The sequence below is a fragment of the Oncorhynchus nerka genome, linkage group LG6 (assembly GCF_034236695.1).
Source record: "Oncorhynchus nerka isolate Pitt River linkage group LG6, Oner_Uvic_2.0, whole genome shotgun sequence".
NCBI classification, from domain to species: domain Eukaryota; kingdom Metazoa; phylum Chordata; class Actinopteri; order Salmoniformes; family Salmonidae; genus Oncorhynchus; species Oncorhynchus nerka.
In genome coordinates, this window is record NC_088401.1 from 90,446,624 (window position 1) to 90,459,735 (window position 13,112).

The 13,112-nt window shown below is 45.6% G+C and overlaps 1 protein-coding gene across 1 annotated transcript in view; it reads left to right on the plus strand.

The window, feature by feature from the left end:
- The window catches only part of LOC115126395 (probable ATP-dependent RNA helicase DDX41), a 52,788-nt gene extending 39,729 nt beyond the window's left edge, over window positions 1–13,059 (plus strand). Inside the window, exons 13-17 of the mRNA XM_065019998.1 lie at window positions 5,249–5,345; window positions 5,517–5,666; window positions 6,759–6,830; window positions 10,495–10,605; window positions 12,505–13,059. Coding sequence (XP_064876070.1) covers window positions 5,249–5,345; window positions 5,517–5,666; window positions 6,759–6,830; window positions 10,495–10,605; window positions 12,505–12,641 — 567 coding nt within the window. The 3' untranslated portion in view covers window positions 12,642–13,059. The remainder of the gene's footprint in view (window positions 1–5,248; window positions 5,346–5,516; window positions 5,667–6,758; window positions 6,831–10,494; window positions 10,606–12,504) is intronic.
- Window positions 13,060–13,112: the final 53 nt, after the last annotated feature.

Here is a 13,112-nt window from a genome sequence, read left to right on the forward strand (position 1 = left end):
GCGGTTGTCTTTGTTGTGACATTGTGGCGGTTGTCTATGTTGTGACGGTTGTCTCCTTGTTATGACGGTTGTCTATGTTGTGTTTAGTAACAACCCCTCCGGTTGTCTATGTTGACGGTTGTCTTTGTTGTGACAACCTGTCTATGTTGTGGCGGTTGTCTTTGTTGTGGCGGTTGTCTATGTTGTGACGGTTGTCTATGTTGTGGCGGTTGTCTATGTTGTGACGGTTGTCTATGTTGTGACGGTTGTCTTTGTTGTGACGGTTGTCTATGTTGTGACGGTTGTCTAACAACCGGTTGTCTATGTTGTGTAACGGTTGTCTATGTTGTGGTTGTCTATGTCTGGTTGTCTATGTTGTGGCGGTTGTCTATGTTGTGGCGGTTGTCTATGTTGTGGCGGTTGTCTATGTTGTGGCGGTTGTCTATGTTGTGGCGGTTGTCTATGTTGTGGCGGTTGTCTATGTTGTGACGGTTGTCTATGTTGTGGCGGTTGTCTTCAAAGTTGTTTCCGCGGATCATAAAAGCTAAGTGACCATAACACTGAATGAAATATATAAAAGGCTTTGAAAATACAAAGCTTGCGGTACGCTCAGCCTGTCAGGTAGCCTCCATTCTCACACAGCATCCAGCCTAGCTGAGGTGATGCTTGGAGAAAACTCCATTCTAAAAATCCAGCCTAGCTGAGGTGATTCTGTGCCTCCTCAGGTAGTCATTCTCACAGCATCCAAGCTGAGATCTAGCCTCAGGTACCTCATTCACACAGCATCCAGCCTAGCTGAGGTGATGCTGTGCCTGTCAGGTAGCTCCTCCATTCTCACACAGCATCCAGCCTAGCTGAGGTGATGCTGTGCCTGTCGGGTAGCCTCCATTCTCACACAGCATCCAGCCTAGCTGAGGTGATGCTGTGCCTGTCAGGTAGCCTCCATTCTCACACAGCATCCAGCCTAGCTGAGGTGATGCTGTGCCTGTCAGGTAGCCTCCATTCTCACACAGCATCCAGCCTAGCTGAGGTGATGCTGTGCCTGTCGGGTAGCCTCCATTCTCACACAGCATCCAGCCTAGCTGAGGTGGTGCTGTGCCTGTCGGGTAGCCTCCATTCTCACACAGCATCCAGCCTAGCTGAGGTGATGCTGTGCCTGTCGGGTAGCCTCCATTCTCACACAGCATCCAGCCTAGCTGAGGTGATGCTGTGCCTGTCGGGTAGCCTCCATTCTCACACAGCATCCAGCCTAGCTGAGGTGATGCTGTGCCTGTCGGGTAGCCTCCATTCTCACACAGCATCCAGCCTAGCTGAGGTGATGCTGTGCCTGTCGGGTAGCCTCCATTCTCACACAGCATCCAGCCTAGCTGAGGTGATGCTGTGCCTATCGGGTAGCCTCCATTCTCACACAGCATCCAGCCTAGCTGAGGTGATGCTGTGCCTGTCAGGTAGCCTCCATTCTCACACAGCATCCAGCCTAGCTGAGGTGATGCTGCCTGTCGGGTAACCTCCATTCTCACACAGCATCCAGCCTAGCTGAGGTGATGCTGTGTCTGTCATGTTGTGGCGGTTGTCAGTCTAGCCTCCATCTCACACAGCATCACACAGCATCCAGCCTAGCTGAGGTGATGCTGTGCCTGTCAGGTAGCCTCCATTCTCACACAGCATCCAGCCTAGCAGTCGGGTAGCCTCCATTCTCACACAGCATCCAGCCTAGCTGAGGTGATGCTGTGCCTGTCGGGTAGCCTCCATTCTCACACAGCATCCAGCCTAGCTGAGGTGATGCTGTGCCTCGGGTAGCCTCCATTCTCACACAGCATCCAGCCTAGCTGAGGTGATGCTGTAATGTAGCCTCCATTCTCACACAGCATCCAGCCTAGCTGAGGTGATGCTGTGCCTGTCAGGTAGCCTCCATTCTCACACAGCATCCAGCCTAGCTGAGGTGATGCTGTGCCTGTCAGGTAGCCTCCATTCTCACACAGCATCCAGCCTAGCTGAGGTGATGCTGTGATCAGGTAGCCTCCATTCTCACACAGCATCCAGCCTAGTCAGGTATGCTGTGCCTCGGGTATTCTCACACAGCATCCAGCCTAGCTGAGGTGATGCTGTGCCTATCGGGTAGCCTCCATTCTCACACAGCATCCAGCCTAGCTGAGGTGATGCTGTGCCTGTCAGGTAGCCTCCATTCTCACACAGCATCCAGCCTAGCTGAGGTGATGCTGTGCCTGTCGGGTAGCCTCCATTCTCACACAGCATCCAGCCTAGCTGAGGTGATGCTGTGCCTGTCAGGTAGCCTCCATTCTCACACAGCATCCAGCCTAGCTGAGGTGATGCTGTGCCTGTTAGGTGTCTCCATTCTCACACAGTATCCAGCCTAGCTTCTGCTGTGCCACAGCATAGCCTCCATTCTCACACAGCATCCAGCCTAGCTGAGGTGATGCTGTGCCTGTCAGGTAGCTTCCATTCTCACACAGCATCCAGTCTAGCTGAGGTGATGCATTCTCACGGTAGCCTCCATCCACACAGCATCCAGCCTAGCTGAGGTGATGCTGTGCCTGTCAGGTAGCCTCCATTCTCACACAGCATCCAGCCTGTGTGTCTAGTACTGTGTTTTCACTCTACCACATGACATAGTAATGACCTATACTAGTTAACTTTCCGTTTCCACGCTGGTTAGTCAGTAGATAGGTGAAACACAGTACTCTCTAAAGGTAGAGGTCAACCACAGTACTCTCTAAAGGTAGAGGTCAACCACAGTACTCTCTAAAGGTAGAGGTCAACCACAGTACTCTCTAAAGGTAGAGGTCAACCACAGTACTCTCTAAAGGTAGAGGTCAAACACAGTACTCTCTAAAGGTAGAGGTCAACCACAGTACTCTCTAAAGGTAGAGGTCAACCACAGTACTCTCTAAAGGTAGAGGTCAACCACAGTACTCTCTAAAGGTAGAGGTCAACCACAGTACTCTCTAAAGGTAGAGGTCAACCACAGTACTCTCTAAAGGTAGAGGTCAACCACAGTACTCTCTAAAGGTAGAGGTCAACCACAGTACTCTCTAAAGGTAGAGGTCAACCACAGTACTCTCTAAAGGTAGAGGTCAACCACAGTACTCTCTAAAGGTAGAGGTCAACCACAGTACTCTCTAAAGGTAGAGGTCAACCACAGTACTCTCTAAAGTAGAGGTCAACCACAGTACTCTCTAAAGGTAGAGGTCAACCCTGTTTACTCTCTAAAGGTAGAGGTCAACCACTGCCTGTTTGACTCTTAAAGTTAGGTCAACCACAGTTTGACCTTTAGTTAGGTCAACCACAGTACTCTGTTTCTAAAGCCTGTTTGACCTTTAGGTCAACCTTTAGTACTGCCTGTTTGAGGTCAGTTACCAGTCCTGCCCGTTTGACCTTTAGTTAGTACTGCCTGTTTGACCTTTAGTTAGTACTGCCTGTTTGACCTTTAGTTAGTACTGCCTGTTTGACCTTTAGTTAGTACTGCCTGTTTGACCTTTAGTTAGTACTGCCTGTTTGACCTTTAGTTAGTACTGCCTGTTTGACCTTTAGTTAGTACTGCCTGTTTGACCTTTAGTTAGTACTGCCTGTTTGACCTTTAGTTAGTACTGCCTGTTTGACCTTTAGTTAGTACTGCCTGTTTGACCTTTAGTTCTGTTTCCTCTCTAGCCCAGGACAAGGCCATGTTAATGTACTAAATGTGTGTGTTGTTTATTCAGATGGTAAGATGGTAGTGTTGTTGTGTGTTTAATCAGATGGTAAGATGGTAGTGTTGTTGTGTGTTTAATCAGATGGTAAGATGGTAGTGTTGTTGTGTGTTTAATCAGATGGTAAGATGGTAGTGTTGTTGTGTGTTTAATCAGATGGTAAGATGGTAGTGTTGTTGTGTGTTTAATCAGAAGGTAAGATGGTAGTGTTGTTGTGTGTTTAATCAGATGGTAAGATGGTAGTGTTGTTGTGTGTTTAATCAGATGGTAAGATGGTAGTGTTGTTGTGTGTTTAATCAGATGGTAAGATGGTAGTGTTGTGTGTTTAATCAGATGGTAGTGTTGTTGTGTGTTTAATCAGATGGTAGTGTTGTTGTGTGTTTATTCAGAAGGTAAGATGGTAGTGTTGTTGTGTGTTTAATCAGATGGTAAGATGGTAGTGTTGTTGTGTGTTTATTCAGATGGTAAGATGGTAGTGTTGTTGTGTGTTTAATCAGATGGTAAGATGGTAGTGTTGTTGTGTGTTTAATCAGATGGTAAGATGGTAGTGTTGTTGTGTGTTTAATCAGATGGTAAGATGGTAGTGTTGTTGTGTGTTTAATCAGATGGTAAGATGGTAGTGTTGTTGTGTGTTTAATCAGATGGTAAGATGGTAGTGTTGTTGTGTGTTTAATCAGATGGTAAGATGGTAGTGTTGTTGTGTGTTTAATCAGATGGTAAGATGGTAGTGTTGTTGTGTGTTTAATCAGATGGTAAGATGGTAGTGTTGTTGTGTGTTTAATCAGATGGTAAGATGGTAGTGTTGTTGTGTGTGTTTAATCAGATGGTAAGATGGTAGTGTTGTTGTGTGTTTAATCAGATGGTAAGATGGTAGTGTTGTTGTGTGTTTAATCAGATGGTAAGATGGTAGTTGTTGTGTGTTTAATCAGATGGTAAGATGGTAGTGTTGTTGTGTGTTTAATCAGATGGTAAGATGGTAGTGTTGTTGTGTGTTTAATCAGATGGTAAGATGGTAGTGTTGTTGTGTGTTTAATCAGATGGTAAGATGGTAGTGTTGTTGTGTGTTTAATCAGATGGTAAGATGGTAGTGTTGTTGTGTGTTTAATCAGATGGTAAGATGGTAGTGTTGTTGTGTGTTTAATCAGATGGTAAGATGGTAGTGTTGTGTGTTTAATCAGATGGTAAGATGGTAGTGTTGTTGTGTGTTTAATCAGATGGTAAGATGGTAGTGTTGTGTGTTTAATCAGATGGTAAGATGGTAGTGTTGTTGTGTGTTTAATCAGATGGTAGTGTTGTTGTGTGTTTAATCAGATGGTAAGATGGTAGTGTTGTTGTGTGTTTAATCAGATGGTAAGATGGTAGTGTTGTTGTGTGTTTAATCAGATGGTAAGATGGTAGTGTTGTTGTGTGTTTAATCAGATGGTAAGATGGTAGTGTTGTTGTGTGTTTAATCAGATTGTAAGATGGTAGTGTTGTTGTGTGTTTAATCAGATGGTAAGATGGTAGTGTTGTTGTGTGTTTAATCAGATGGTAAGATGGTAGTGTTCTTGTCTGTCACCCAGGTGTTGATGTTTGCTGAGAAGAAAGCAGACGTGGACGCCATTCATGAATATCTCCTGCTAAAAGGAGTGGAGGCTGTGGCTATCCACGGAGGAAAAGGTAAGATCACTAACCCCCCCCCTTAGTTTTCCTACCTCAACCACCCTGCCCTTAACATGTGCCCTATTGCTGAAAGGGAGTGGAGGAAATGGTAAGAGTAAAACCCCTTCTCTTCCTGCTGGGACTACCTAAATAGGGCTATTTCATTCCCACTCTGCTATGTGTTTCCAGACCAGGAGGAGCGTACCAAGGCCATCGAGGCCTTTAAGGAAGGAAAGAAGGATGTGTTGGTGGCTACTGATGTCGCGTCTAAAGGTCTGGACTTCCCTGCTATACAGCACGTGGTCAACTATGATATGCCAGAGGAGATAGAGAACTATGGTAAAGACTTTACATCTCAATTAATCAACTGGGTTTTTTTTTACCTTACATTTTGGTCATTTAGCAGAACAATCTTATCCAGACCAATTTACAGTCAGAAATCAATCAATCAATATGATTTGATCAAAGCCCCTTTTCATCAGCAGTTACCACAATGTGTTTCAGAGTAACCTGGTCTAGAGAGTAACCTGGCCTAGAGAGAGAGTAACCTGGCCTAGAGAGAGAGTAACCTGGCCTAGAGAGAGAGTAACCTGGCCTAGAGAGAGAGTAACCTGGTCTAGAGAGAGAGTAACCTGGTCTAGAGAGAGAGTAACCTGGTCTAGAGAGAGAGTAACCTGGCCTAGAGAGAGAGTAACCTGGCCCAGAGAGACAGTAACCTGGCCTAGAGAGAGAGTAACCTGGCCTGGCCTAGAGAGAGAGTAACCTGGCCTGGCCAAGAGAGAGAGTAACCTGGCCTGGCCAAGAGAGAGAGTAACCTGGCCTGGCCTAGAGAGAGAGTAACCTGGCCTGGCCTAGAGGGAGAGTAACCTGGCCTGGCCTAGACCTGGCCTGGAGAGTAAGTAACCTGGCCTGGCCTAGAGGGAGAGTAACCTGGCCTGGCCTAGAGGGAGAGTAACCTGGCCTGGCCTAGAGGGAGAGTAACCTGGCCTGGCCTAGAGGGAGAGTAACCTGGCCTGGCCTAGAGAGAGAGTAACCTGGCCTAGAGAGAGAGTAACCTGGCCTGGCCGAGAGAGAGAGTAACCTGGCCTGGCCAAGAGAGAGAGTAACCTGGCCTGGCCTAGAGGGAGAGTAACCTGGCCTGGCCAAGAGGGAGAGTAACCTGGCCTGGCCTAGAGGGAGAGTAACCTGGCCTGGCCTAGAGGGAGAGTAACCTGGCCTGGCCTAGAGGGAGAGTAACCTGGCCTGGCCTAGAGGGAGAGTAACCTGGCCTGGAGGGAGAGTACATGTTACCCCGTTTCTTCTCATGTTAATCTGCTCATATCTCCCCTCAAGTGCACGTTATTGGTACCCCTAAATCTCATGTATTCCCTCTCTATAATCAGACTCATCCACCGACTGACTAAAAAAACAGTGTGTTGTTGTGTGTTCCAGTCCACAGGATTGGTCGAACCGGTCGATCAGGGAAGACTGGGATCGCCACCACTTTCATCAACAAAGGCTGTGGTAAGAAACAAGCCACCACCTGATTCCTCAACATTTAGCCATCATGTTGTTTTCTGTTGCATGTTCTGGGGTCTGTATCCATGTACCATGTTCTGGGGTCTGTGTCCATGTACCATGTTCTGGGGTCTGTATCCATGTACCATGTTCTGGGGTCTGTATCCATGTACCATGTTCTGGGGTCTGTATCCATGTACCATGTTCTGGGGTCTGTGTCCATGTACCATGTTCTGGGGTCTGTATCCATGGCTGTTGAACCATGTTCTGGGGTCTGTATCCATGTACCATGTTCTGGGGTCTGTATCCATGTACCATGTTCTGGGGTCTGTATCCATGTACCATGTTCTGGGGTCTGTATCCATGTACCATGTTCTGGGGTCTGTATCCATGTATCATGTTCTGGGGTCTGCTCCATGTATCATGTTCTGGGGTCTGTATCCATGTACCATGTTCTGTCTGATCCATGTTCTGGGGTCTGTATCCATGTACCATGTTCTGGGGTCTGTATCCATGTATCATGTTCTGGGGTCTGTATCCATGGCTGTTGAACCATGTTCTGGGGTCTGTATCCATGTACCATGTTCTGGGGTCTGTATCCATGTATCATGTTCTGGGGTCTGTATCCATGGCTGTTGAACCATGTTCTGGGGTCTGTATCCATGTACCATGTTCTGGGGGTCTGTATCCATGTACCATGTTCTGGGGTCTGTATCCATGTACCATGTTCTGGGGTCTGTATCCATGGCTGTTGAACCATGTTCTGGGGTCTGTATCCATGGCTGTTGAACCATGTTCTGGGGTCTGTATCCATGTACCATGTTCTGGGGTCTGTATCCATGGCTGTTGAACCATGTTCTGGGGTCTGTATCCATGTACCATGTTCTGGGGTCTGTATTCATGGCTGTTGAATCATGTTCTGGGGTCTGTATCCATGTATCATGTTCTGGGGTCTGTATCCATGGCTGTTGAACCATGTTCTGGGGTCTGTATCCATGTACCATGTTCTGGGGTCTGTATCCATGTATCATGTTCTGGGGTCTGTATCCATGTACCATGTTCTGGGGTCTGTATCCATGTACCATGTTCTGGGGTCTGTATCCATGGCTGTTGAACCATGTTCTGGGGTCTGTATCCATGTACCATGTTCTGGGGTCTGTATCCATGTACCATGTTCTGGGGTCTGTATCCATGTACCATGTTCTGGGGTCTGTATCCATGTACCATGTTCTGGGGTCTGTATCCATGTATCATGTTCTGGGGTCTGTATCCATGTACCATGTTCTGGGGTCTGTGTCCATGTACCATGTTCTGGGGTCTGTATCCATGTACCATGTTCTGGGGTCTGTATCCATGTACCATGTTCTGGGGTCTGTATTCATGGCTGTTGAATCATGTTCTGGGGTCTGTATCCATGTACCATGTTCTGGGGTCTGTATCCATGGCTGTTGAACCATGTTCTGGGGTCTGTATCCATGTATCATGTTCTGGGGTCTGTATCCATGTATCATGTTCTGGGGTCTATATCCATGTATCATGTTCTGGGGTCTGTATCCATGTACCATGTTCTGGGGTCTGTATCCATGTACCATGTTCTGGGGTCTGTATCCATGTACCATGTTCTGGGGTCTGTATCCATGTACCATGTTCTGGGGTCTGTATCCATGTACCATGTTCTGGGGTCTGTATCCTGGGCTGTTGAACCATGTTCTGGGGTCTGTATCCATGGCTGTTGAACCATGTTCTGGGGTCTGTATCCATGTACCATGTTCTGGGGTCTGTATCCATGTATCATGTTCTGGGGTCTGTATCCATGTACCATGTTCTGGGGTCTGTATCCATGGCTGTTGTACCATGTTCTGGGGTCTGTATCCATGGCTGTTGTACCATGTTCTGGGGTCTGTATCCATGTATCATGTTCTGGGGTCTGTATCCATGTATCATGTTCTGGGGTCTGTATCCATGGCTGTTGAACCATGTTCTGGGGTCTGTATCCATGTATCATGTTCTGGGGTCTGTATCCATGGCTGTTGAACCATGTTCTGGGGTCTGTATCCATGTACCATGTTCTGGGGTCTGTATCCATGGCTGTTGAACCATGTTCTGGGGTCTGTATCCATGGCTGTTGAACCATGTTCTGGGGTCTGTATCCATGTACCATGTTCTGGGGTCTGTATCCATGTACCATGTTCTGGGGTCTGTATCCATGTACCATGTTCTGGGGTCTGTATCCATAAACCATGTTCTGGGGTCTGTATCCATGTCTAATGTTCTGGGTCTGTATCCATTACCATGTTCTTAATTATCCATGGCTGTTGTAAAACCATGTTTGGGGTAATAAATCCATGGCTGTTGAACCATGTTCAGGGGTCTGTATCCATGTACCATGTTCTGGGGTCTGTATTCATGGCTGTTGAACCATGTTCTGGGGTCTGTATCCATGTACCATGTTCTGGGGTCTGTATCCATGGCTGTTGAACCATGTTCTGGGGTCTGTATCCATGTACCATGTTCTGGGGTCTGTATTCTGGGCTGTTGAACCATGTTCTGGGGTCTGTATCCATGGCTGTTGAACCATGTTCTGGGGTCTGTATTCTGGGCTGTTGAACCATGTTCTGGGGTCTGTATCCATGGCTGTTGAACCATGTTCTGGGGTCTGTATCCATGGCTGTTGAACCATGTTCTTGGTTCTTATTGTTCCATGGCTGAAACCATGTTCTGAGCAGTCTTTTCTTTTGGTTCTCATTGTTGAACCATGTTCTGGGGTCTGTATCCATGGCTGTTGAACCATGTTCTGGGGTCTGTATTCTGGACTGTTGAACCATGTTCTGGGGTCTGTATCCATCTACCATGTTCTGGGGTCTGTATTCTGGGCTGTTGTATCAGATGACCCTTAAAACAGATCTGTAGAGAGAACACCTGTCTAATGCCCTGGGTTGTAATTCCATTAAGATACTTAATTAACAGAAAATGTTTTTAAAAAACACAATAATTTGCAACAGATAATAAAACTGTTGCTTGGATAAGTCCAGGTAGTTCCTGCTATTGCAGTCCTTTTCTTTTGGTTCTCATTGTTCACAACCCTGAAATCTCCCTGTAGATGAGCAGTCCTTTTCTTTTGGTTCTCATTGTTCACAACCCTGAAATCTCCCTGTAGATGAGCAGTCCTTTTCTTTTGGTTCTCATTGTTCACAACCCTGAAATCTCCCTGTAGATGAGCAGTCCTTTTCTTTTGGTTCTCATTGTTCACAACCCTGAAATCTCCCTGTAGATGAGCAGTCCTTTTCTTTTGGTTCTCATTGTTCACAACCCTGAAATCTCCCTGTAGATGAGCAGTCCTTTTCTTTTGGTTCTTATTGTTCACAACCCTGAAATCTCCCTGTAGATGAGCAGTCCTTTTCTTTTGGTTCTTATTGTTCACAACCCTGAAATCTCCCTGTAGATGAGCAGTCCTTTTCTTTTGGTTCTCATTGTTCACAACCCTGAAATCTCCCTGTAGATGAGCAGTCCTTTTCTTTTGGTTCTTATTGTTCACAACCCTGAAATCTCCCTGTAGATGAGCAGTCCTTTTCTTTTGGTTCTCATTGTTCACAACCCTGAAATCTCCCTGTAGATGAGCAGTCCTTTTCTTTTGGTTCTCATTGTTCACAACCCTGAAATCTCCCTGTAGATGAGTCGGTGCTGATGGATCTGAAGGCCCTGCTGATAGAAGCCAAGCAGAAGGTCCCTCCTGTTCTACAGGTCCTACAGACAGGAGACGAGACCATGCTGGATATCGGAGGTAACTATCCTTGTCTCTTTCTGCTACTTACTCTCCCTCCTTCCTTTCTCTCTCTCTCTCTATATATATATATATACACGCACATATATACAGTTGAAGTCAGAAGTCTACATACACCTCAGCCAAATACATTTAAACTCAGTTTTCACAATTCCTGACTTTTAATCCTAGTAAAAATTCCCTGTTTTAGGTCCGTTAGGATCACCACTTTATTTTGAGAATGTGAAATGTCAGAATAATAGTAGAGAGAATGATTTATTTCAGCTTTTATTTCTTTCATCACATTCCCAGTGGGTCAGAAGTTTACATACACTCAATTAGTATTTGGTAGCATTGCCTTTAAATTGTTTAACTTGGGTCAAACGTTTCGGGTAGCCTTCCACAAGCTTCCCACAATAAGTTGGGTGAATTTTGGCCCATTCCTCCTGACAGAGCTGGTGTAACTGAGTCAGGTGTGTAGGCTTCCTTGCTCGATCATGCTTTTTCAGTTCTGACCACAAATTTTATATAGAATTAAGGTCAGGACTTTGTGATGGCCACTCCAATACCTTGACTTTGTTGTCCTTAAGCCATTTTGCCACAACTTTGGAAGTATGCTTGGGGTCATTGTCCATTTGGACGACCCATTTGTGACCAAGCTTTAACTTCCTGACTCATGTCTTATGATGTTCTTTCAATATATCCACATAATGTTCCTACCTCATGAAGCCATCGATTTTGTTAAGCACCCCCGCAACATGATGCTGCCACCCCCATGCTTCACGGTGGGGATGGTGTTCTTCAGCTTACAAGCCTCCCCCTTTTTCCTCTAAACAACGATGGTCATTATGGCCAAACAGTTCTATTTTTGTTTCATCAGACCAGAGGACATTTCTCCAAGAAGTACGATCTTTGACCCCATGTGCAGTTGCAAACCGTAGTCAGTTTTTTTTATGGCGGTTTTGGAGCAGTGGCTTCTTCCTTGCTGAGAGGCCTTTCAGGTTATGTCGATATAGGACTCGTTTTACTGTGGATATAGATACTTTTGTACCTGTTTCCTCCAGCATCTTCACAAGGTCCTTTGCTGTTGTTCTGGGATTGATTTGCACTTTTCACACCAAAGTACGTTCATCTCTAGGAGACAGAACCAGTCTCCTTCCTGAGTGGTATGACAGCTGCGTGGTCCCATGGTGTTTATACTTGCATACTATTGTTTGTACAGATGAACGTGGTACCTTCAGGCGTTTGGAAATTGCTCCCAAGGATGAACCAGACTTGTGGAGGTCTACAATTTTTTGTTCTGAGGTCTTAGCTGATTTCTTTTGATTCTCCCATGATGTCAATCAAAGAGGCACTGAGTTTGAAATACATCCACAGGTACACCTCCAATTGACTCAAATCATGTCAATTAGCCTATCAGAAGCTTCTAAAGCCATGACATCATTTTCTGGAATTTTCCAAGCTGTTTAAAGGCACAGTCAACTTAGTGTATGTAAACATCTGGCCCACTGGAATTGTGATACAGTGAATTATAAGAGAAATAATCTGTAAACAATTGATGGTGAAATGACTTGTATCATGTACAAAGTAGATGTTCTAACCGACTTGCCAAAACTATAGTTTGTTAACAAGAAATGTGTGGAGTGGTTGAAAAACGAGTTGTAATGACTCCAACCTAAGTGGATGTGAACTTCCCGACTTCAACTGTTTGTGTTTCTCTTTCTGTTCATATATTTCTATCGCTTCTGCTGCTTCTCTGTCACTCATCTCTCCTTTTCCATTCACAGAAGTGACTATTTAAAATGAAAAGCGTATATTGCTGTAACTATGATTTTAGTAGCCCAGATGTCTGCCATCTATCTCTTGGTTCCTCCGCCATTCTAACCTACCCGCTGGTTTTTCCTGCTTACTGTTCCCCAGGAGAGAGAGGCTGTACATTCTGCGGTGGTCTTGGTCATCGTATCACAGACTGTCCCAAACTGGAGGCCATGCAGACCAAACAGGTCACCAATATCGGACGGAAAGACTACCTGGCACACAGCTCCATGGACTTCTGAATCTACATCACGGAATACTGTCACCTACTCAATGCTGTGCCTGGTTTGTTTAGCCAGGTACAATGGGGACCAATTGGGATTGTCCGGAAATAGTATTTGACATAAGATTTTGACCCAGCAGGTTGCTATACATGGCTGTGTGAGACTGACATGGCTGTGTGAGACTGACATGGCTGTGTGAGACTGACATGGCTGTGTGAGATGGCTGTGATGGCCTTGTTTCTCAGAGAATTGAGGAAGTAACATGTATTTGTCTTGTCTCTGGGGCTGATAAGATAAAGACAGAATCGCTCTGTATGTATAAAAGGTTGAACTATTTTTGTGCAACTCTCTTATTTCTCTTATCTGTTTTTTTTTGTATTATACATTTAATTTACATTTCTCTGCAACGTTTAATAAAATCAATTTTTACGATCCACATCGGACTTTCCACTGGAGGTCATTTTTATGGACGGTGGAACGATTTAGTAA